Source organism: Pantherophis guttatus, chromosome 2 (assembly GCF_059756535.1).
Source record: "Pantherophis guttatus breed Tessera chromosome 2, ASM5975653v1, whole genome shotgun sequence".
Taxonomy (NCBI): Eukaryota; Metazoa; Chordata; class Lepidosauria; order Squamata; family Colubridae; genus Pantherophis; species Pantherophis guttatus.
In genome coordinates, this window is record NC_142064.1 from 250502921 (window position 1) to 250528353 (window position 25433).

Consider the following 25433-nt stretch of genomic DNA (forward strand, 5'->3'; position numbering starts at 1 on the left):
AGTCTTCAGTTGTATTTTTTCATTACACATAAAATCTTATTTTCTAGTCTTTTGTTCTTAGGGACATATAAAGGAAAACAATGATGCGAATAGCATTGTGCCATAAGAAACAATAATTGGTATAAAGTAAATCTTCTCCATCATTTCCCATGTTCTGTCTAATGGCACTGGGAAGCCACAAAGCTCTTGTTTTCTGTTTTGATAACCATTTTATTTTATTAATGTTTGAAACAATGAATAGTGTAGTCCTAATCCTATTTATTCAGAATTATTTCCTTGGAGTGGATAGGATTTATTCCCAACTATTTGTAGGATTACAACCTAAAACAGATTGAATAGGCTTTGACTGATGGATTTCCCCTATCACAAATATATTGCATACATCATAACAAAACTTTTGAATATGAACCTAGTAAGATTCACAAGGGGCTGAGCAGGATTTCTGTCAAATCTTCTTAGAAGTGCAGGATAGGGATATGGGAAGAAAGATATTCAGTTCTTATCTGAATGAGATCAGATCTAATTTTGCATCTTTTAAAACCAATATACGTTAAAAAAATAAAATATGCTTTAAAAAGCATAACGGAGGAGCAAGTCTGTAGCAAAATGCATATATTCATGAAAATAATGTACAAAAATGCATTGGGGAAATTATTTGGCAAAATCTATGTAGTCCAGGCAAATATATATGCATGTATAGACAGACAAATTAGAAAGGAACATGAATGGAAAAATGAGAACTCAGAAACTGGATTAATACATTTGCAAAAATAAAGTTAAAAAAACCCCCAAACTTCTAAAAACCAGGCAGACTAGAGATTTGAGACTAGGTTTTTCATGAGGATCTTCAACAACCTTAAAAAGCAGGAGTTTATGCAGCCCCCTCCCCTGCCCTGCATGATTTCCAAACCCATAGCAAAGGTTGTCTTTCATCATGCATGTATGTGTCTGCAGTATATCTCTCTCTGCACACCCATATAGGGGGTGTGCATATATGGGGTGGGATAGCTGGATTCCAATAAAATGCATCTCGGACCGAGCCATATTCTTACATCCTCAAACAAGAAGCCAATCTGAAAAAGCTGCTGCTGGCAGCCCAACTTCCTTACATGTAGCAAGGGAAGTATCCAACCCAAATGCTGATTGTGCTGGGATTTCCAGTCAGTAGCTTGGATCCGGTCAGTGTGAGGCTGGTTCCTCCCGCTTTGGGGCCTCGAACTGGAGAAACAAATTTTAGCTCTGGATTCTGCAGAGAGAAGCAGGGAAGGAACGGCTTTATTAGAAAAGGCAACATCCACAAGCAAAGAATGTTTGGGGAGTGAGGGTGCTAGTCCTCTTGAAACCATGAGTGCATCGAATAACAGAGTCCTTTAAATCAGGATCCCCAATCCCTGGTCTGTGGAGGAGCACCGGGCCACGGCATGCTAGCAGCTGGGCCACGCAAACAGGCGAAGCCCCACCCGTGGATGCAGGCAGCATGCAAAACCATGAACCTTTCGATCTGTGGAAAAACCTCTCTCCACGGAACCAGTCCCTGGTGCCCAAGAGGTTGGGGGCCGCTGTTCTAAATTACGGAGGGTTGATCTGGTTGCTCCAGGGCCAATTTTTGCTCAGGAAACAAAGCTCCCTCCACTCAGAGGAAAAGAAAATGTAACCCCATTCATTGAACCAGCTCCATGTGAAAGCATCATGAGGTGGGGAGGTGAAGTGGGAATTTACGGTCCTCTGAACTATCTAGCACTCCAATTTCTATCAGTCCTACCCAGCATAGCAGTACAGGGAGTCCTCAATTTACAACCGTTTAGTGAATGATTGAAATTACAATGGCACTGAAAAAAAGCGGCTTACAATCAGTCCTTGCATTTATCATGTGATAAAAAGGCTCACGGGATAAAAATTTGGGCCCTTGGCAACTGGTATGTATTTACAATGGTTCCAGGAAAAGCAGAAGTCGCTCTCCTTAATTGAAACGCTAAATTTTGATCACATGACCGCAGAGATGCCACAAGGGTCGTAAATGTGAAAAAAACAGTCATAAATCACTTTTTTCAGGCCACCCAACTACTCTGGCCAAATGTCTATGGAGATTCTCAGTCATCCAGGTCATGGTTGTCCCAAAGGTGCTTTTTTTTCAAGAGGCCACTGGACTTTCTGGTTTTTCTTGGAAGAGGTTTAGCTACACATTGGCGTCCTCCTGGATTCACGGCTGTCTTTAGAAGAGCATTTGACAGCCGTGACCGGGAGGATTTTTCATCAGGTTCGCCTGATTCGCCAGTTGCGTCCCTTTCTGGATCGGGACTCCCTACGCACGGGCACTCATGCCCTCATCACCTCCCGCCTGGATTATTGTAACGCTCTCTACATGGGGCTCCCCTTGAGGAGCACCCGGAGGCTCCAACTGGCGAAGAGTGCGGCCGCGCGGGTGGTAATGGGAGCGACATGACGTTCCCATGTAACACCTCTCCTGCGCGAGCTGCACTGGCTCCCGGTGGTCTTCTGGGTGGCTTCAAGGTTTTGGTTACCATCTTTAAAGCGCTCCATGGCTTAGGACCTGGTTATCTATGGGACCACCTACTACCACCAATAGCCTCCCACCGGCCGGTACGCTCTCATAGAGAGGGGCTCCTCCGGGTGCCATCGGCCAAACAATGTCGACTGGCAGCCCCTAGGGGGAGAGCCTTCTCTGTGGGGGCACCTACTATCTGGAACGAGCTCCTCCCGGGAGATACGGAGGATCCCGGATCTGTGCACCTTCCGCCGCGCTCTTAAGACCTTTTTATTCCACCAGGCGGGCCTGGCCTAATCTTTTCCCTCTTTTTAATTATGCAAATTTTAATTGGTTTTTTAAATGATTGGGGTTTTAATATGTTTGGGCCAAATTTGTTTAATTCGATTTTACTTTGTTTTTAAATTTTGTATCTATGTATTTTTACTGTTTGGCTGTTCACCGCCCTGAGTCCTTCGGGAGTAGGGCGGTATATAAATTAAATAAATAAAATAAAATAAAATAAAATAAAATAAAATAAAATAAAATAAAATAAAATAAAATAAAAATAAATAAATAAATAAATAAATAAATAAACAAACAAACAAATAAACAAACAAATAAATAAATAAATAAATAAATAAGCAAGCTTCTTCAGCTCTGGCTGAATCTGAACTGAAGAAACTTCTTGGATAGGAGAAGCAAAAGGTCTTCAAGGAAAAATAAAGAAAGTCCAGTGGCACCTTTGGGACAACTATGACCTTGGTGATTGAGAATCTCCGTAGACATCCTTCTTGCAAACGTTTCATTACCAAACTAGATAACATCATCAGTGAGCACTGAAGAAGATATCTAGTTTGTTAATGAAACATCCGCAAGAAAACAACCAAGCTCAGAGAACATCAAGAACCCCTTGCAAATATACTGGAATTTAAGTGCATTAATGGCACCATATGAATTATTTAGGGCTTCAATGAAGGGCAGAGATGTCTGCTTTTTCCTGGAAGTCATCCCTCCTTTTGAGCTGTAAGACTTATTTTACCTGATAGGTGAATACATGAGCAGAGATGCCTTGCCCACCTCCAGGGACTTCCACGACCACATGCCCGGACCTCTCTGTGCCGCTTCTGCCCGTGGTGCATACGATACTGCAGGACAAGGGCAGAAGAGAGGATGGAGAAGAGTCCCCCACCAAGGTGCACCACATGGGCTGCTCTAAACCTGAGTTAATGAGAGGGGGGGCACTTTTAGCTCTTGGCCTGGTGGGGGAGGAGACGTCACCCACCTGAAGACTTATCCTGTTGAGCAAATGTCTTTCCTCCACAGTCTGAGACCTGGATCACTTCCTCGAGCCAAGAGCTTGGCGAATAAATCTTTTTGGTAATGCAGGAGACTCTGTGTGAGAGTGTGTGTTTTGTGGTGACCAAATTCACAGCATAAAGATGAATGGGATGGATTCTGGGTATCTTTCAACTCCTTGATACTGCATTTTGTCACCCGTCTTTCACGTGAGAAATCCTCTTTTACGTTCAGATATGGGATTTGCTTCATCTGGTTCCCTAGATTTCAATTATGCCTGGTGGCGCAGCTGACTAATAGCCTGTTATTATCATTCAGCTGCCTGCAATTACTGCTGGTTCGAATCTCCCCAGGCTCAAGGTTGACTCAGCCTTCCATCCTTTCTAAGGTAGGTAAAATGAGGACCCAGTTTGTGGGGGCAATAAGCTGACTTTGTATAAATATACAAAAGTATGAAGGCTATTGCTTAACGCATTGTAAGCTGCCCTGAGTCTCCGGAGAAGGGCGGCATATAAATCAAATTAAAAAAAAAAAATTATACCGGATCTCCCAAAGCACAGCTTTGCCAGAGACATCAGTCAGCAAAGCAGTGGCCTAGTTATTGAAGACAATTCTCCTATCGCAGGTGGGTTTCATTACAAAACTGAAGCTTGCAGTTTCAAGAGCTAAAATATCCAAAATCAGGGTACATGGCCATTTAGGTCTTTATTCTTCTAGATTAAGGGTGTCAAACTCGCGTTGTCATGGCGGTGTCACATGACGTATCGGGACTTTCCCCCCCACTTCGCTAAACCTGGCAGGGGTGGGGCCAACATGTGACGCATCTGGCCCACAGGCCGCGAGTTTGACACCCCTGTTCTAGATTGATGTCTCTGGTAGACTTCACCTTCAACTCTATGCTAGCTGAGGAATCCTGGGAGTTGAAGTCCACCCATCTTAAAGTTGCCACGGTTGAGAAACACTGATCTAGATGCTGCTGGAGTCCAATTCTTTTTCACTGTAAATAATAACAGTCTACCAATAGCTGGAGAACTACAGGTTCCCCACCCCAATGATCAACCTTTCCTTCTTTTCCCCAATGGGAACAAATAGCAGCCGCAATCAAGGATTTTCTTTCTCCTACTTTTATGGATATAACGGAATAACAGAGGTGGATGGAACCTTGGAGGTCTTCTAGTCCAACCCCCTGCTTAGGCAGGAAGCCCTACACCACTTCAGACAAATGGTTATCCAACATCTTCTTAAAAACTTCCAGTGTTGGAGCATTTACAACTTCTGGAGGCAAGTTGTTCTACTGATTAATTGTTCTAACTATCAGGAAATTTCTCCTTAGTTCTAAGTTGCTTCTTTCCTTGATTAGTTTCCACCCGTTGCTTCTTGTCCTGCCTTCAGGATATTATCTCACCAGTGAGTTCATGGACAAAGCAGCTTAAATGGCAGAAGCATCAAGTTTGAACACCTCTTACTGACTTGGGACAAAGAAACTCCGGAGTCAAGTAGCTGCCCTTCCTTCACTGCTTTACAATTCCCAGTACCTTGTAAAATAGGAATGAGGGAAAGGTGTCCAATATAGCAACTGGCATTTATTTATTTGGAGGGGATGTAACTTTGGTTTCCTTGCATCTGCTAGGTTTGGTTGTACCTGTAGGTTTCTGTGAACCTATGTTTTAAACTTCATATTATTGCAAGCTTCAAATTTCAGCCTGTCACTGCCAGATCCTCCTGTAGTCTTTCTCCTGTCACTAAAGCTGATCCTATGAATTCCAGTGGCCCATGAGAACCCTCTTCCACCCTCATCAGTTGGACAGAAGCAGCTAGTGGTAAGTAAGATTGTGCTGCTGCTGATGGAAAGGCCACCATCTGCTTAAGGGAGAAGGGCAGACATGTTCACTGTCACTATCAGCTATGCAATAGAACAGTGCCATTCTTATTGCCATGAGCCGGTTGGTCGTGCACTTACCTGCTGGAGATTTCATACACCAGAGCATCAACTTCACAGGGGATTCCTGCAACTGTGACAGTCTCTGCAATATCTTGATGCTTCTGCCCAAGGTTGGAACCCGTGATGGTGATTCTGGTGCCACCTTCAACCAGACCAGTTAGGGGGTACACCTGATGACCACAGGGATATTTTTTTAATTATTCATTTATTCAATTTCTATAGCCACCCCTCTAAGTCAATGATTCTGAGCGGCTTACAATTCAAAAAATAGATTACGATAAAAACACTAAAAACATTTTAAGGACATTTTAAAACATCCAAAATCAACATATGTAGCTGCCAAGAAACTTACAGCTGAGATATATTATCTGATTACTTGAAAACTACACTAAATTGGCGAGCATGACAGCTTATCTAATGCACCACACACCAGAAACAGACCAATAATGATCTTCAGTCTTTATAATTCCTTGCTGGTGGGACAGACCTAATATTGGAGGAAGGCATAAACAAGATGGAAAGCGAACAGGGTAGTGGCCTAGTGGTGAAGACGCTTGCCTCCCACTCAGAAGGTTGAAAGTTCAATCCTAGGTAGCAGCAGATGTTTCTCTCTTAGGGCTCAAAGAACAAATATCTACTGTGAGCCCTACATAGGCATCAGGAAGGGAATATGCCAGTAAATGCTCAGCTTCATCCAGTCATCCTGACCATGAATTATGGGACTACAGGGTCCCATAAAAAAAAGAAAAGAAAAAGAAGAGGTGGGGATTTCCAGATTTGTCCTCTAGTATGTTAATTGGATAACTGGGACACGGTGGCTCAGTGGCTCTTCGGCTTTGAAACGGAGATAAGCACCACCCTCTAGAGTTGGGAACGACTAGCACATATGTACGAGGGGAACCTTTACCTTTAACTTTATGTTAATTGGATGAAATTTCACCAGATGAAATCTGGTGGGATTTATGGGATAGGTAGCATGATTATGACTTTACTAGCAAAACTGCTCACTGCATCCTGAATTTTAAACTCATGGAACGAAGGACGAATAGACTCAGTGTTCATTTTTCTGTTCTTCTACCCCGTTCTCACATTGTTGCCAAATTCTGATAGATGACATTCAAGGGACACCGTTTACGTGCTTCTAGTCCCTAGAGTGGCAACTGTTAGTGATAAAGATTTCAAGATGCAAAAAATCTCTTTTTTGTTTTTGCTGCAATTGACTATTACGGTGGCCTCTTTGGAAATGGTGAACATAGGAGATGACAACCTGGAAGTCGTGGTCTAGGTAGCCTGGCTTCCTTGGATGAAGGGAGTGGAGTCCATGTTGTTATCCAACATCTTCTTAAAAACTTCCAGTGTTGGAGCATTCACAACTTCTGGAGGCAAGTTGTTCCCACTGATTAATTGTTCTAACTGTCACCATGGATTCCTTGTGTCTGAAGAGGTCTTTCTGCCTGCACCATGACTTGTGGACGGTCTTGTAGTAATTCACTAGTCAGTCTTCTTTATGGTGGCACAGACTTACTGTAATTCTCTCTTCAGGAGAATCTATTGTGAGAACTTCTACTGAAATTTTCCTATTCATCCCTATGTGTTTTAAATGATTACGGTAGTTTTGTTCCTGGCCCCATCCCTTTTTGAAGCATGTGGTGTTATGTTATGTATTATTTTTTAAGGTTTTGTAAATTTATCAGTCGTATTTTAATCACTTCTATGCTTATCTCTGAAACGTTTAAACAGAAAGCAATCTACGTACATATTAATCTGTTTACCTTTTTAAGGCACTATAAAATCTCTTTATTGTTTGGGGTTTTGTTCACGGTTGATTTTCTTCTGATCTTATCAAGGCCTTTAAAACATATCTGCTTAATGTTCTGATTGTCTGCCTTTTGCTTTATCACCGTTTTCATCTTTTCATATCCTCCTGTTTGTTTTCGTTGCTATTACACGTTTTCTCTTTTAAATCAGGAGCCTGGATAGCTCAACAGACTAAAAGCCTGTTATTAACATTCAGCTGTCTGCAATTATTGCATGTCCGAATCTCCCCAGGCTCAAGGTTGACTCAGCCTTCCATCCTTTCTAAGGTAGGTAAATTGAGGACCCAGTTGTGGGGGCAATAAGCTGACTTTGTATAAAATATACAAAAGTATGAAGGCTATTGCTTAACGCATTGTAAGCCGCCCTGAGTCTCTGGAGAAGGGCGCCATATAAATCTAATTAAAAAAAAAATCACTTTTTCTTCTTTTCGGTATATGTTATTTTTCGGGATAATTCTCTCCTAAAGGTAAAGGTAAAGGTTCCCCTCGCACATATGTGCTAGTTGTTCCCGACTCTAGGGAGCGGTGCTTAACTCTGTTTCAAAGCCGAAGAGCTAGTGCTGTCCAAAGACATCTCCGTGGTCATATGGCCGGCATGATTAAACGCCAAAGGCACACGGAACACTGTTACTTTCCCACCAAAGTGGTCCCTATTTTTCTACTTGCATTTTTTATATGCTTTTGAACTGCTAGGTTGGCAGAAGCTGGGACAAGTAATGAAAGCTCACCCCGTTATGCGGCACTAGGGATTCGAACCGCTGAACTGCCGACCTTTCGATCAACAAGCTCAGCGTCTTAGCCACTGAGCCACCGCGTCCCTGTAATTCTCTCCTACTTGCCCTCTATTCATTATCCTCCCATCTCTCCTCCATCTTCTTTACAAACCCCGTTCCTCAGTGAAGCCTTTCTTTAAATTTCAGTATAATATTGATTTCTCCTGTCAAGGTCAATTTTGTGAAAAAGCTAGTAAACGTGAAGGGGGAGCTCTGAACATTATTCTCTGATCAATTGTCTTACAGATACTTATCAAGATGGCTCGTATAAATAAGACTTGGTCCCGATATACATTTTATGTATTTTTCAGAAAAAAGCAACGCTCATGAATTATATATATATAGATGAAGCTCCATTTTTAGAATACAAAAACTATCCTGTTATACTACCCTTTAGATAGAGATTTATAGCTCCATTTGATCTAAATGGTCTAACTCAGAGGTCTTCAAACTTGACAGCTTTAAGACTTGTGGACTTCAACTCCCAGAATTCTCCAGCCAGCTGGAGAATTCTGGGAGTTGAAGTCCACAAGTCTTAAAGCTGCCAAGTTTGAAGACCTCTGGTCTAACTGTATAGCCAAATGCAATTCCTGCAAATGCTTCCAGCCTGCAATCTGTAGGCAGATCAAGCCAACATGCTTTGCTTTCTTCTCTTTAATAGAAAGCTGGAGCTTGGAGACAGAATCAGGTTTTCCTTTCCACCTGCACACCCCGAAGAGCCTGCTGCTCCAGCTGAATGAAGCACAAGTAGAGGCACATCTCTTAACTTCCCGTCTTCAAATCATACTACCATATGTATTCGTTATTTTACGTTGTAATACAATTACAACTTATTACAAGCTGCTCTCTGTTGTGCATAAAGAAAAGCCCCAGATGTTTCTATGATTAAGGCGTTTCAGAACTTTAGCTAGGTGCAAAATCAAAGTAGGCTGCTGGAAAGAAAGGGAAATGGTTATTCCTTCTCCAAAGGAAGCTGCTGCTTCCTGGGACGAGAAGCTCTCCAGTTGCTATATCAGAACTAGCTGCCTTGGTAACCATTATCTTCACCAGTCTGGGGCCTCCTTGGGCTATTTGCAAGCATTCTAGATTCTTGTGGGTTTCTTCACCAAGCATCTGGCTTCCATCACACCGGACGGTTACTCACTGCATGAATCAATGGGGCTGGGCATGTGTCTGCGACCTCTTCTTTGCAGGAGTCTTGGAATAGGCAGCTAGGCTGCTCTCCTCCACACCACACACAGCTATACTTGGCATCGGCGGTTTGGCAGCGGCTGCAATCTAAGTGTCCCACTGAGCAATTGTATAAGGTCACTGAAGAGAAAGAGACACATTGAGATGGGCATTAGTAGGGTCTATACAGCAATTCTCTGGATGCAGAAACCAAATGATACAAGAAACAGAAACAAGCTATTTCCTTCCTTCCTTCCTTCCTCCCTCCTTCCCTCTGCTTTCCTTTACTGTGCCTTCCTTCCTTCCCTATTCCTTCCTTCCTTCCTTTCTCCCTCTGTCTGCCTTCCTTCCTTCCCTCCCTCCCTGCCTTTCCTGTGCCTTCCTTCCTTCTCTCTCCCTCTCTCCCTCTGCCTGCCTTTCTTTCCTGTGCCTTCCTTCCTTCCTTATTCCTTCCTTCCCTCCCTCTGCCTATCTTCCTTTCCTGTGCCTTCCTTCCTTCCCTATTCTTTCCTTCCCTCCCTCCCTAGTCTTGATAGGCACCATATTTTGCCTACCAAAATTTCTACTTCAACAGCCTCACTGGCTCCTAGTTCAGTGCAGAACACAACTCAGTCACATGCAACCAAGCTCCATTAAAGCAAATCAAGATATGCCTAGAAACTACCAGAACTCTCTTATTTCATAAAACAAAGACTTTTTTGTCTGTAGTTCCTCCAATGCTGTTGTTATTAAGCCATGATAGCCCGGTGCCCTTTCCCTGTTACCATGGAGATCTTCAATGCTGTCCACGCGGAGATGCCGTTTCCGCTGGACGAAAATGACCACACTGAATTCTAGTTGGGGAGCCGAGTAGCTGTACTGAAAAAGAGACACCCAAGTATTAGTCTTGGAAAAGATACAAGATTATAGATGGTTCTCGATTTACGATCACAACCGGGACCAAGATTTCTGTCGCTAGGCAAAGTGCCAGCTGATTTTCGGGCCTTCTGGGCACACCAGAAGTAGGGAAACAGGCTGTTTCCTGCCTCCAGAGGACCTCAGGGGATGGCGGGGAAGGCCCGTTTTTCTCTCTCCCCAGCGTCCAGAGCCTTTCTAGGAGTCTGAGGAGAGCAAAAATGGCCTCCCCCTGGAGGCCCTCTGGAGGCCAGAAATGGCCCGTTTGCCAACTTCTGGTGGGACCAGAATTTGGCAAATGGGCTATTTTCGGCCTCCGGAGGACCTCAAGGGGGGTGGGGAAGGCTGTTTTTGCCCTCCCCAGACTCCTAGAAAGGCTCTGGAGGCTGGGGAGAGCAAAAAATGGGCCTACTGTGCCATCGTGTGCCAGGAGCAGGGGGGGGGTCGCACGCACATGTGCAGGGGGAGGGTGCATAGTATGCGACACACACACACATACCCCGCTCCTTTTGTGATGGCAAAAAGGTTAGCCATCTATCTTCCCTATTACACCATGTAGACTTGCGGAGGTGTAAAACTGGCGGCCCGCGGGCCGGATGCATCACGCGCAGGCCACGCCCACCCCATCTCCGCAAAGGGGAAAAACATTGCGAAACTTCACATGAAGGAAACGTGACTTGGCCAGTTTGACACCCATGATGTGGAGCTTTGTAGGTAGCAACCACCCCTGGAAGCAAATAGGCAACGGGTGTAGCAATTTTCTGTTGTGTTTTGTCTTTTCTTCCTCCTAACCATCCGACTTGTATGTGCCTAGTTCAGGGGTCAGCAACCCGCGGCTCTGGAGCCACATGTGGCTCTTCCATCCCTCTGCTGCGGCTCCCTGTTGCCAATTGGCTCCACAATTGATAGGGCTTTTGGTTAGGACAGGCAGAGGAAAAAGGACACCATGCTAGGAAGAGACTCTATGGTGAGGGAACTGAACTTCTGGTCGGTTCTAGAATTGAACGGGGGGCTTCTGGTTAGGACCTTTGGGTCTCTTTGAATGTTTAAGGTTGCTGACCCCTGGCCTAGTTGAATATATTCACTGAGCTGATAGTATGAGTTTAGGATTGTTTGTATTCCTTGGATTTTCCTCTTAGAGTATCAATGAGGTCATCAATAATAATAAGAAAGAATAATGGGATTCTGCCTTGGGGAAATAGGTTGGCTTTGTAGATTCTTGCTTTTTGCACTTAGGATTTTAGAAACAAAAATCAAATGGTGTAAGATCCTTTTCTTTTGTTAACTGTTTTCCAGATGGTTTGAATGTTCTTTTTACAATCTGATTTAGATCATTTTAACACTCATGTTTTTACTTTTTTCCAATTATTTCAGCTGATGACAGGAACATCTGGAGTAGTGTGAAGGATTACTGTTTTTAGCTACACTTAAATGACTTTGGGTAGTCTCAGAAAATTAGTAAAACCCATTTTTAGTGTCTGGATCTAAGAGCAGCAAGAAATTCCAGAGCTGTAGGCTAAATTAGAAAGTCAAAATTATATCCTGGCACAAAATGGCACACAAGTTCCATACATTTGTCAGAGATACGGATGCGACCAGGACTTGATTTTGGCTCAATTGAAGCTATCTTTTGTTATTGCATCGGTTTAGCTGAGACCAGCTACTATTTGTTTCCTTCCTTTTCCAGAATTTTATCATCGCTGAATATTCCGGCTGGTCACCGAGATTTACTGGCTTTCCTGTTTCTCCCCCATTCTATTTTCCTTTGTATCTTGGCTGTTATATATTGAAGCGGGGGAGTAACATATTTCTGATGACAGATTTTTATACCCAGCCTTTTTTTGGCTATGCTTTGGCAGCCACCAAGAATCACTCAACATGTGGGTGGCCTTTTAAAAATATCAAATAAGATGCATGGATATATATGCGAGCCAGTGTGGTCTAGTGGTTGAGGCACCAGGCTAGAGTTCTAATCCCACTTTAGGCACAAAGCCAGCTAGGCCACTCAGCTCACAGGGTTGTTGTTGTGAGGAAAATAGGAGGAGGAAGGAGTACAGAAAGTCCTTGACTTTCGACCTCCATTGGGACCACAATTTCTCTTAAGTAAGACAGTTAAGTGAAATTTTGCCCCATTTTACGACTTTTCTTAGCACAATTAAGTGAATCCCTGCAGTTGTTAAGTCAGTAAAATGGTTGCTAAATGAATCTAGTTTCTCCTTTGACTTTGCTTCTCAGAAGATCACAAAAAAAGTGATCAGATGGGACACTGAATACATGCCGGTTGCCAAGCATCCAAATTTTGATCACATGACCAAAGTCATAAGTGTGAAAAATCATACTTGCCATAAGTCATAAGTCACATTTTTCCACTGCTACTGTTAAGTTCAAACAGTTATATGTCAAGGACTACCTGTATTAGATATGTTCGATGCCTTGAGTTATTTATAAAAATAAGAAAGACTGGGTATTAATCAATAAACAAATGTTGAGACCAAAGTTAGGGGAACACTGGCTCTGCTCCCATGAAGCCCTTACCTGATGCAATTGGCAGGTGATGTAGAAAATAGAGGGGTCATTTTCATCTTGTTCAACATAAGCCTCTACCGACAAAGTCTTCCCCTCCAGAACCAAGGCACATTCATAGTCCCAAAGCTGATCCTTGAAAGGAAAGGAAAGCAGAATTGATTCTTATGAATGAGATTCCTGCCTTCCTTTCCAAACCTCCCATGTAACTCTTTTAACTTTTTCTGAGCCAGCCTTGGGCAAATGCATCAGTCTTCGCTATCTAACTACAACATTTAGACCAGAGGTCTTCAAACTTGGCAGCTTTAAGACTTGTGGACTTCAACTCCCAGAATTCTCTAGCCAGCATAGCTTAAAGCTGGCAAGTTTGAAGACTTCTGATTTAGACTATTTCAAAGCCATGTTTGTTCCATCCCATTTCCAAATCACTTTGCAAATTTGATAATATTTGCACGTTGCATTTTGCATGTGCATTTTCATTCTTAACTGCTTTATTTATGCCATTTTTCCCAACAGCCACATATTTTTTGCAATATGGGCCTGGAGGTGACTGCTGTCAGGTGGGCGAGACTTATCTAAGCGACTCGCAACCTTCCCAACCCGGCTTCTCCATTGATTTTGCTTGTGGGAAGCCAGCAGGGAAGGTGTCGAATTGTGATCATAGGATGTGTGAACAGGTTGGCAAGTATGCAGATCACAATCAAGATTGGGAGTGGAGTGATTTTAAGTGCCTGGTTTTTTTTTTGTTTTTTTTTTTGATCCGGTCATCAATTTGTTCAATTCTTTGTCATCTTTAACAAAATTTTATCTATTCTGTTTTGCCATAACACTTATTTCTTAATCTTAAATCACATATTCAACTAATACCATCTTTAAAAAAAATTAGCACATATTTACTTGATCAAAACAACTATCCTTCTATTAATCTACCTTAAATCTTAATTCAATTAATGTCTCATAATACATTTCACAATTCTTATCCTAAATCCTCACTATTAACAATACAATTCAAACATATTTATATTTCATGATGCCCATTAAATCTTTATTCCATTCTTACTTTACCAAATTTTAAATCCTATCTTTAATCTTAAAAATATAGCAATTTAACCTTTAAACATAGTTCTTAGTTCAAATAAGGCTATTTAGTGCAATTTCTTAAGTGCCTGGTTGTAAGTGTCACTCGTTCAGCAGCGTCATAACTTCCAACAGTTGCTGAACGAGTGGTTGGTGAGTGAGGACTTTGTATATCAGTGTCGGCGAACCTTTTCAGCACCAAGTGCCAAAACAGGTCTTCCGGTTTTTGGCGTGAATGTGCGCACAAGGACCAGCTGGCTGGAAAATGGAACAGCAGCCACCTGGTGTGCATGCATGCGCCAGGAAGATGATTTTCCGGTTTCCGGTGTATGCATGAGCACTGGCCACCTGGTCTTCCAGTTTCTGGCACGCATGTGAAGACCAGCTGGCTGGTGTGCATGCATGCACCGGAAACCAGATGATCATCTTCCTGGCGTGCGCATGCGCGCCAGGCAGCTGTTCTTCCAGTTTCCGGTGCTCCCATGCACATGAAGACCAGCTAGCTATCCACCAGAACCCGGAAGAGCAACGGGCAATGACTCGCGTGCCTGGAGAGATGGCTCTGCGTGCTGCTTCCAGCACGCATGCCATAGGTTCGCCATCATGGCTCTATATGGCACTTGCTTTTAAAGGAAAGAGAACAGAAATATGCTTCATATTTTATCTTTCCTTTCACAATCACCAAAAATGAAATTCATAGAATTAATATCGCAGCAGGAGTAGGACAGTCATAGAAAAGGTACAAGGAGTGGTGTCCTTGTAAATATTTAAGAATTGTCTCTGCTGGCTCCATTCCAATCAGCGCAGAACAGCTGATTGGCATGCTAAATTAGGCAATCAATCAAATCGTTATTACCGTCATAGGCCAGTGAAATGCTAGCCTAGTGGCTCAGTTCTGCTCTCAGCTGGCTGGCAAAATTCCAGAAAATTTAATAACCGGCTTTCACAAGCCGGTGCAAGCTGGTTTCCAGCACACCACCGGGTTTACGCCTTCCAGGTAGAGCACAGGCTCACAACACTCTGCCCCCCCCCCACCTGACCCGCTGCCACAGTCTTGCCTGGTAGAGGTGAAAGTTTTGTCCAATCAGGGTGATCTTTCTCTGCACATTGACCGGCATCAGAGAGGATCCCTGAATGCCCCTCACACACGGGCAGGCTTCAGGCCCCCAGCTGTACTCCTCTGTCTGAAAGCACACAAACATGCTGAAGAGAGTAAAAGAGGATTCTGCATAGATCAGGGGTGTCAAACTCAGTTTCATTGAGGGCCACATCAGGGTTGTGTTTGACCTTGGGGGAACAAGTGGGTGTGGCCAGGGTGGGTGTGGCCAGCTCAATGTCCTGCAGCCCGCGCATGGTCCTCCTGGGCTCCGTTTTCAGCTGTGACAGCCTCCTGCAGTCCTCTGCCAGCAAAAATGGAGCCCAGGAGGGCTGCACACAGCCCTCCCAAGCTCCGTTTTTGCTGGCAGAGGGCTGCAGGAGGCTCTTGCAGCTGAAAACAGAGCTCAGGAGGGCCGCACGCAGCCCTCCTGAGCTCCGTTTTTGCTCGCAGGGGCACTGTGGGCCAGTCCTTTGCTGTTTCCAGGGCGGCCCTGAGGGCCAGATCTAAGCACCCCATAGGACGAATCTGGGCCCCGGGCCTTGAGTTTGACACCCCTGGCATAGATTAATAAAACAGAATATGCACAAAAACACTGAAACCAGGTTGTCCTATACAGATAGTCCTCAACTTCCAACCACAATTGTGCCCAATATTTCTATTGCTAAGTGAGACCTTTGTTAAGTGAGTTTTGCCCCATTTTACGACCTTTCTTGCCATAGTTGTTAAATGAATCACTGCCATTGTTAAGTTAGTAACATGGTTATTAAGTGAATTTGGCTTCCTCCTTGACTTTGCTTGTCAGAAGGTTGCAAAGGATGATCACATGACCCTGGGACACTACAGCCTTCATAAACTATGATCCTGTAGGGGATGACCAGGCTGAGCCCGAGGGAGGGGTCAAACGCGTCATCAGTCATGAGTCCCTGTGCGCAAGAGATCTAAATCCAGCCCACCTTGAACTCATTTCTTAACTGTTGCTAATTTCCTTTAACCATTAATAGTTCAGATTCTTGTAGAGAGCTTAAGCTTGCAATAAATCTTTATACTTGTTTGAACTATCTGAATCTCCTGATTTCCCCGGCGCTTGACACAACCAGTTGCCAAGCATCTGAATGACCATGTGACCATGGGGGTGCTGCAATGGTCGTAAGTGTGAAAACTGGTCATAAGTCATTTTTTTCAGTGCCACTGTAACTTCGAACAGTCAAATAAACAAATGGCTGTACTTCGAGGACTACCTGTAGTCATATGTGTCTATGCGTGTATGCAGAGTAAACCAGCCAATCAACCATCAATGACACGCAATAACATCTATGGCGTTCTGAAGTGAAGCATGAGACTTACCAAATCCAGGAATCCAGGCGCGTCATATTGATAATCGAGTGTTGGGTTCATAATTCGAGGAAAATCAGAGATGTCACTCTCAGAGGAGTCCCCATCACCCGAGAGAAGGATGGACGCAGAGAAAGAAGAGGTGTCGTTTTCAGGTGGCAGCGAAACCATCCATTCCTCGCTCTCCTGGGATTCTGAGATCTCTTCAGGAGGAAGCCACTTTGGAAGGTCTGTAGGATAAGGCAACTCGAGAATGGGAGGCTCGGTCTCCAGGTCAATTGGTGGTAGTACGCTAGTAGATGTGGAAGGGCTTCCAGTCTGGTTAGGGGTGAGAGGATTTAGGGAAGAAGACGTAGGGGCAGACGATGGAGTGGAGGAACTTTCAGCGTCAAGAAAAGGCGTCTTTCCCTCTAGAACAGGCTGGGGTGTGCTATACATGGTAGTAGACGAATCAGTAGAGCCATCTTCTGGATCTGTAGCTGGTTCTGAAGTAGGATGCATTGTGGAAGAAAGTATCTCCAGCTGGCTGCTGGAGAGATATTCTGAGGTAGGACCAACAGTCACAGTAGTGGGCACTTCAGTAGGAGGCAATGTCAGAGAATCCCGGGTTGTCTCCAGCAAAGTAACCGTACTTGGGGTTGATAGAGGTGCCTCTGTGGAAGTAAGGGTTTCGGGCTTCAAAGTGGTCGGGGCAGAAGTGGCTGGCAGGCTGGTGTAGATAATGGGAATGGTGGTGGGAGCAGGCATGGAAGCAGTCCCTGGTGTTTCCGAGAATGTAGGGGGTTCAGTGGCCACAATAGGCAAAGATGATTGTGTTGTACTTGGAATGGCTGAGGAAGGGAATGGGCTGGAGTCCAGTATCTGAGTCTGGAGAAGCAAAAGAAAATGGAGAAGAGATAGCTAGTCAGTGCTAGGAAAAAAACAGGATCAAAAGGAGGCCATACTCGATGCCTGAGTTCATAAGGTAAAGGTAAAGGTTCCCCCGCACATGCGTGCTAGTCGTTTCCAGCTCTAGCGGGTGGTGCTCATCTCCGTTTCTATGCCAAAGAGCCAGCACGACCATGTGGTCGGCATGACTAAAATGCTGAAGGTGCACGGAGTGCTGTTACCTTCCCACCAAAGTGATCCCTATTTTTCTACTTGCATTTTTTACGTGCTTTCAAACTGCTAGGTTGGCAGAAGCTGGGACAAGTAATGGGAGCTCACTCCGTTATGCAGCGCTAGGGATTTGAACCGCTGAACTGCCGACCTTCTGATTGACAAGCTCAGCGTCTTAGCCACTGAGCCATCATGTCCCTTGCCTTAGTTCATACACCAGCTTAACCATACTGTTGCTTTGTTCATATTGAATGCCATCACCAAACAAATACACCATGTTAGGGTGTGATGTGATACTGTGAATCACAGGATACGCTAAGACAATAGTTAGGCTTCTGCAATGCCAACCCCTGAAATAATGCATTTTAGTCTAATTGTAATACTAGTAATGCCATTTTTAAAAACACATGAATAATTCTTGCGTAATTAGGAGGAGGAGGAGGAGTGTCAGTGATATCTAGACATGAACATTATTGTATTTCTGCCTTCAGAAAGCAATCCTAAAAAAATGGAGTACACATAAATAGCAACCCACTGATTCCCAGGTTTTCTTGAAAAGTGCCCAGAAGGTCTCGTATTCTAAACTAGTCTGAGCTAAGGTTCTTATAAACTAGGAACAAGCTATCTTTTCATTCACAGTGTTTTTATTGCCATTTGGATCTAGGGTTGCACATTAAATATGTACACATGCTCACACACATGTATTCACAAATCCCCCACTGTCATCGTTCTCATAGAAGACCAATGTTGTTGCTGATGACAATGATATTATCTATTCAGTCATGTCCGACTCTTGGCAATTCTATGGGCCAGGTCTCTCCATATCTACCGATCTTGCACTGCTTCTCTGTGTTTTGTCTATGCTCTGGCTGGAGTCAGCTTTGATGGTGTCCAGCTATCATGTTCTCTGGAGGGCTGGTTTCCTTTTACTGCTAATTCTACCCAACACAATTGCTTTGTGAATTCCCCCACATGATATGGCCAAAATCGGTGAGATGTAGTTTTGTGATTTAAAAGACCTATGAAAAACCTACCTTCTGATTGTAGATAATGGACCCATCTTCACAGACAGTTTTGTGTGTGCAGAGGTGTTGATGGACGCACCAATTACACCCCCAATGGCTGCTCACACATCCCTGGCACCTAAGAACAAGAACACAACAGCTGTTGAGTAAACCCAACCAATCGAAGCGAGAATGCAATCGTGGGGAAAGGCATCTGGGGAAAGGAAAGGTCTCTTCATGGACGTACGGTGCAGATCTCCTCAGGGAAGCCACAGCAGAACAGTCATAAAAGGAGAAAGTTGTTGAGGCAATGAAGATGTCGTGGAAGCGCACCTCCAGCTGAATGGTGATGTGGTCTGAAAATGGAAATCAGGCAGGCTTCAAACATGATGCCACAGCATCTGCAGCTGGAATTTGTATTTCCAGTCTGAGGGACTTACATATCAATATTTCTTGTTTCTTCTGTCTATGCTTTAACATAATTAAACAGGAAAAATTACAGATACTGTAGTCCTTGATTTACAATCGGGCACTTAGCAACCATTTGAAGACCTCCTTTTGGCCGACTTATGACCTGGATTGTGACCAAACTTCAGGCACTCGGCAACATGGCTACATTTAAGGCTGTTTGCAGCATCCTGTGGTCACGTGACAATGTTTTAGAAAAATTTTCCTGAAAACCAACACTTCCTTCTTTTGGCAACACCGCACCCATAGTGAACCATGCATTTGGTTAACAACTGCAGCGTTCGCCTAATGACTGCCTCAAATAAGATTAAATCAGATTGGTCACCGGACTGACTAGTTTTAATACTGTTGACAACTTATGACCAAATTGGGCAGGATCCATAACAGTCACATGTCAAGGACTACCTGTTATTCAGAGAACTAGCTGAAGAGAAGCTAAGGCTTCTTCAAGGCCAGTATTTTAAGACAATATTGATGCGAATCACATTCATCAGAACACAATGTTTATGGTTCCCAAGTAACTACTAATACCTATCATGACTTAAATCTGGCTTTGCAGGGGGGTCTGTTAAAATAGGGTGGGCTGTTGAGCCCTGTTGAGGACTGTTTCCTCTTGGAGGGTTTGTGGTGCCATAGACAGCTGGGGAATATACATCTGGGACACAAAATTAAAACTATATGGTATTCGGGATATCCATTCTCCACATCCCTTTCTCTCTCCCCCTCCCTCCCTCTCTCTCTTTGCTTGTCCTTTTCTCCCAGGTAGAAGAGAAGAGGTTGCTTTTAACCAACGGTCTAAAGTGATTTGAATTTAAACTGAGGGCTGAATGTAATCTACTCACAGCCCACCACTTCCCTAAGCTTGAAGATAAATCATGCTATAGAACAGGGGTCTCCAACCCTGGCAACTTTAAGTCTGGAGGACTTCAACTCCCAGAATTCCCTAGCCAGCTTTTCTGACTGGGGAACTCTGGGAGTTGAAGTCCTCCAGGCTTAAAGTTGCCAAGGTTGGAGACCCCTGCTATAGAAAACCTACAGCAGGCCTCAATGTCTTCTCCTAGAGCAGTGAGGGAAGTCTATGGGATGACTAGATCTCATATGTGACCCCTAGAATGGTTGGATTGATATTTTTGGACTTTTCTGAACATTGGGATATTTTAAGCTGTCACCTGCATAAATTAAACTCCGAGTACAATTGTTTTCCTCCTGTTTTTCAGGAACTTAAGGAGTAACCTGTGGCAAAATACCCGGCCACAATTTCGGCCTTGATCATTCTGGTGATGCCGTTAGTTATTCTCCTCACAGCTTTGCCGTTTCAAAGCAAGACCGAATGAAGTGGCCCTGAGACTGAAAAAGGATGTCCATTCTAGCCCTGTATCTCATACCATGAGCCCTGTATCTCATACTCATAAGCTGAAGAAACCAACTGGTATCATTACAAAGCAAACTGTTTCCTGTTTCATTCTTGCACAGCAGCCTGCTTATCCTTTCTAAAACATTTCCACCACAGAGACCTTTCCGAACATGCCACTTACCTGTCCCTGCATTCAAACTTGGGGCATGGTTGGGCTCTGGCGAGGGGCACATAATGCCTGAACCCATCAGTATAGCTGGGCTCTTATATTCTCCAAAGAAGCAAGAATAGGACTCTCCGTTCTGTAGGGCTGGCAAGTCCGAAAAAGTCAGGAATATCTGTCAATCAGAGAGCAGACAGATCAGTACAGTAATTTGCTTTTCCTAAGGAAGATTCTCTTGCATAATCAGCATTCTCTCCCCTTTTGAAAATGAGGAGGGAGCATGGAGAAAAACAGATTTGTTGGTCAGGTGCGAGAAACCAGGAGCCAGGATAGAGTTCAAAAGCACTCTGAGTTTATTCCATATAAGAATCTGATCTACTCAAGGCAAATTTGTGCAAGATAAGAGTCAATAAACTTCAAGGGGAGGGGGGGTTTAAGTTTTCGGGGGTGTAGGGACTCTAGACTGATGATGCATTTGGCCCATCCCTTAGGGTCAGCCTGGTTATCTCCCACATTGTAGAGATAGGTAATATGCCAGTGGTGGGTTTCAACATTTTTTACTACCAGTTCTGTGGGTGTGGCTTGATGGGCGTGGCAGGGGAAGGATACTATAAAATCTCCATTCCCTCCCCACTCTAGAGGAAGGTTACTGCAAAATCCCCATTTCCTCCCAATCAGCTGGGACATGGGAGGCAGAGAATAGATGAGGGTGGGGCCAGTCAGAATTTTTACTACCGGTTCTCCGAACTACTCAAAATTTCCACTATCGGTTTTCCAGAACTGGTCAGAACCTGCAGAAACCCACCTCTGTGATATGCTTATATAAGTGAGATGGAGACCTATGTACACTGATGTAAATCTATGTAAACTGACAACACTTCTCTTTAATCAAAAGTGACATCCAGGCCTCCCCAAACATTCTTGTAAAATATGAAAATGGTCAACTAAGCTTTAAATAGGCCAGACAAAGCATAATGGTGCTCTTTGTGAACTGTCAATTTAAAAAATTTAAATTTTGGCTGTAATTGCACAGTGTGCTTGATTAAGCCAATTATACTGTATATATTGTGTTTACACATTGTGTAAAGTTGGGTGGGAATAATATGTTTGTTTGTTTTCTGCTTACTGTGTTATTTGACTCTGCCACATAGGTCAATTTAGTAACCAGATTAGGCATGTGCATGACGATATTCTTTCAAAATGTAATTTACTACAATCATATCCATGTATTAATTTACTGCTGAGTTGAATCTGCCTTCCCTAATCATCTTGCTGAGTTGAGGAAGGCCAGTTGAGACTGTCAAAGGAACACAGGATTGTCTATTTATTCCACAAAAACTGGCATGGAAGAACAAGAGTGGAACAGAAAAATTGTCTTCTGGTGCTTAGGAAGACATTCCTTCTCATATGGAAGGACGAAAGCTTTCTATGTGTTCTACGTGTTCTGAAAGCAAAGAATAACATGGCGTTCCCATGTAACACCTCTCCTGCGCGAGATGCACTGGCTCCCGGTGGTCTTACGGGTGCGCTTCAAGGTTTTGGTTACCACCTTTAGAGCGCTCCATGGCTTAGGACCTGGATACTTACGGGACCGCCTGCTGCCACCAGTAGCCTCTCACCGGCCAGTACGCTCTTATAGAGAGGGGCTCCTCAGGGTGCCGTCGGCCAAACTGTGTCGACTGGCGGCCCCCAGGGGGAGAGCCTTCTCTGTGGGGGCACCTGCTATCTGGAATGAGCTCCCCCCGGAGATACGGAGGATCCCGGATCTACGCACCTTCCGCCGCACCCTCAAGACCTTTCTATTTCAACAGGCTGGTCTGGCTTAACTTTCCCTTTTTAAATTGTAAATTTTAAATTTGTCTTAACCATTGGGGGTGTTTTTAACTTGTCCCGGGCCAAATTATTTAATGTGGTTTTATACTGTCTTTTAAATTTTGTAATCTATGTGTTTTATTTTTTGGCTGTTCACCGCCCTGAATCCTTCGGGAGTAGGGCGGTATATAAATATAAATATAAATATAAATATAAATATTATAATAATAATAATAATAATAATAATAATAATAATAAAAAAAAAAAAACATGATTGGATTTGGTTCTACCATATTCCTCTAAGAATATGGTACAAATTTGAAGTGAAAAACCAAGAGTGAGCTTTCACCCAGGCACTGGACTGGCAGTAATCTTTTGCAGTATGTTCCTGAATCAAAACTTCTGGGCATCTGAAGTTCTGAATTCATGAATTCTGGGCAGTCATTAAACATTACTACACTGCATTTTTGGATTTTTTAAAATTTCTTAAATCAGAAACAACCTTCTACTCTGTTTCCAGGGTGGGATATGACAAAGCCATGTTCATTGCTGTTACCTAGTTTGGGTAATGAAATGCTTGTAAGAAAATAACCAAGCTCAGAGACCACCAAGGACCCTGAAATACTCTTCATTGCTCTCTGCTGACCTATAGGAGGGATGCTTCTATTTCCATCACAGCTGAAAGTTTTGGAGACAGCTAAGTTAGAGCAAGGAAGATTTAGGATCTAACCTCAGCTATACTGGCAGAGACATAGAGACTGTCATTATGTGCGAATCTTCAATCACTGACATTTTCCTAAGGGATTGGAAAGGATTTTTGGCCGAAATTCTGGAAGCTGCTACCTAACAATACTGAAGTATTGTTACCTGCTACCTAACAATACTGAGGACCCAGATTGTTGGGGGCAATATGCTAATGCTAATGCAATATGCTAATATGCAATATGCTATATGCTAACTTTGTAAACTGCTTAGAGAGGGCTGTAAAGCACTATGAAGCGGTATAGAAGTCTAAATTAAAAAAAAATAAAAAAAGTGATCTACAGATTAATAAAGTTGGAAGGGACCTTGTAGGTCATCTAGTCCAACCCCCCGCCCAAGCAGGAGACCCTACACCATTTCTGACAAATGGCAGTCCAATCTCTTCTTGAAAGCCTCCAGTGATGAAGCTCCCACAACTTCCGAAGGCAAAGCTGTTCCATGGGTTGATTGTTCTCACCGTCATAAAGTTTCTCCTTCTAGGTTGAATCTCTCCTTGTTCAGTTTCCATCCATTGTTCCTTGCCTGGCCTTCAGGTGCTTTGGAAAATAGCTTGACCCCCTCCTCTCTGGGACAGCCCCTCAAATATTGGAAGACTGCTATCATGTCTCCCCTGGTCCTATTCTATTTGACTCAACATCTTCTGCCTGTCTGTTCATCCCCCCCCACCTTCTCTTTTGACCCACGCTATTCTTCTATTCCATCCACCTGTTCTGAACAAGCTTCTTTCGATCCCCATAGTTACCCAATCAACATCCATTTAACATTTTGCAATAAGAGCAAAAGTGTAAATAGACTCCACGTTCTCTCTCTTCATGTAAAAGATGCGCACACATTCAGGCTTTTGCTGTCACTGGAGGGTGAGGTACCATCTCATGATGGCGTCTCTGCCTTCAAAGGGAAACGTTATGGATCACAGCTCACGTTTTTCTGTTCTTCCCTGCTGATGCTGGTGGGGCTCAAAGACAGGACGGATAGACATTGCTGGGCAGAGTGAAAGCCCCACAGCCACTGCTCTTTCACGTGGAACCTGGTGCATTCGGAGCGACGGCTACACCTGCAGAGACATGGATAAAGGCAGAGCAACGAGACTCTTGAATGAGGCGATTGTATAGGGTTGCCTGAAAACATCCATGCTGTTCCCAGAAAATATACCTTCTGCATAAGGAAAGTAATGAATGCTGCTCTGAGCCCCTTTGCTAAGCCCCTAAAACTTAGCAACTTTAAGAACAGAACAGAACAGAACAGAACAGAACAAAATTCTTTTTTGGACAAATGTGAATTTGACTCTGGTATATAGGTAGTCCTTAACTTACGATCACAACTGAGACCAAAATTTTGTGATTAAGTGAGACATTTGCCCCATTTTACGACTTTTCTTGCCACAGTTGTTAAGTGAATCACAGCTTCCCCATCGATTTTGCTCGTGAAAAGGTCAGAAAAAGTGATCTTATGACCTTGGGACACAGCAACAGTCATAAGTACGAACCAGTTGCCAAGCGTCTGAATTTTGATCACATGATGACGGAGATGCTACAAAGGTGGTAACTGTGAAAAACGGCCAAAAGTCACATTTTTTTTCAGTGCTGTTGTAACTTTGAATGGCCACTAAACAAACCGTTGTAAGTCAAGAACTACCTGTATGAGCTCTCAGTGTACATGCAAATAACAATATAATATAATCATAAGATATCAATAGGAGAAGATAGTAGAAAAAGATAAGAACGATGTCTGGACTTTAACTCTCTTAATTCTGCAAGTTGAAGTCCGGACATCTTTAAAGTTGCTAAGGTTTTGAAGCACTGCCTTATGGAATAATCAGAGGAGGTTGATCTGCAAGCTGGTTTAATTTGGAGAAACTCCCCAACTCTTAGCACTGGATCTCAGTTCCAAAGCCAAATCCTCGGTAATGTTTTTGATCCCTCACAGAAACCAGCAATTAAAGAATGTTCGCAAGCAAAGAGAAAGCTTTTTAATTTATGTTTTATGTTGCTTACACATAAATGCAAATATTATAGAAATAAGAATGCAACTCAGAAAACAAAACCAAAATAGCTATTACACTTTTCTGCTTCCATTAAAAAAACATTTTTGTTTAGAAATTTCCTCCAACCCTAATTCTCCAAACAGCGCCGAGAAAATACTGGAAAATATAAATGGAACATCATTTTCAATAAATTTCCTTTTATGTTTCTTGCCTGGTAACATTTGTTTGCATTCGTATGTGAAACAACAGATAATGGGCTCTTGGAAGTGATTCTTCTTTCCCACTTAGAATCTGTTCAGTTAATTTACTCATAATTACCAAATCCCAGGAACAGATGTAATCAATGAATTCGTCTGGGAACCTCAGATGATCTCCAG

The 25433-nt window shown here is 43.4% G+C and overlaps 1 protein-coding gene across 4 annotated transcripts in view; it reads right to left on the bottom strand.

Annotated features, from left to right (window-relative positions):
• Positions 1–25433, bottom strand: part of PLXNB1 (plexin B1) — a 200432-nt gene that overhangs the window by 37298 nt on the left and 137701 nt on the right. For all 4 annotated transcript variants that reach the window (XM_034431765.3, XM_060684242.2, XM_034431767.3 and 1 more), the window contains 12 exons: positions 23994–24126; positions 20517–20673; positions 18761–18869; positions 18544–18652; positions 16424–17278; positions 15039–15164; positions 12916–13038; positions 10251–10344; positions 9461–9627; positions 5745–5896; positions 3528–3633; positions 1110–1246 (listed from right to left, as the gene is read on the bottom strand). In XM_034431765.3, the coding sequence (XP_034287656.2) occupies positions 1110–1246; positions 3528–3633; positions 5745–5896; positions 9461–9627; positions 10251–10344; positions 12916–13038; positions 15039–15164; positions 16424–17278; positions 18544–18652; positions 18761–18869; positions 20517–20673; positions 23994–24126 (2268 nt within the window). The remainder of the gene's footprint in view (positions 1–1109; positions 1247–3527; positions 3634–5744; positions 5897–9460; positions 9628–10250; positions 10345–12915; positions 13039–15038; positions 15165–16423; positions 17279–18543; positions 18653–18760; positions 18870–20516; positions 20674–23993; positions 24127–25433) is intronic.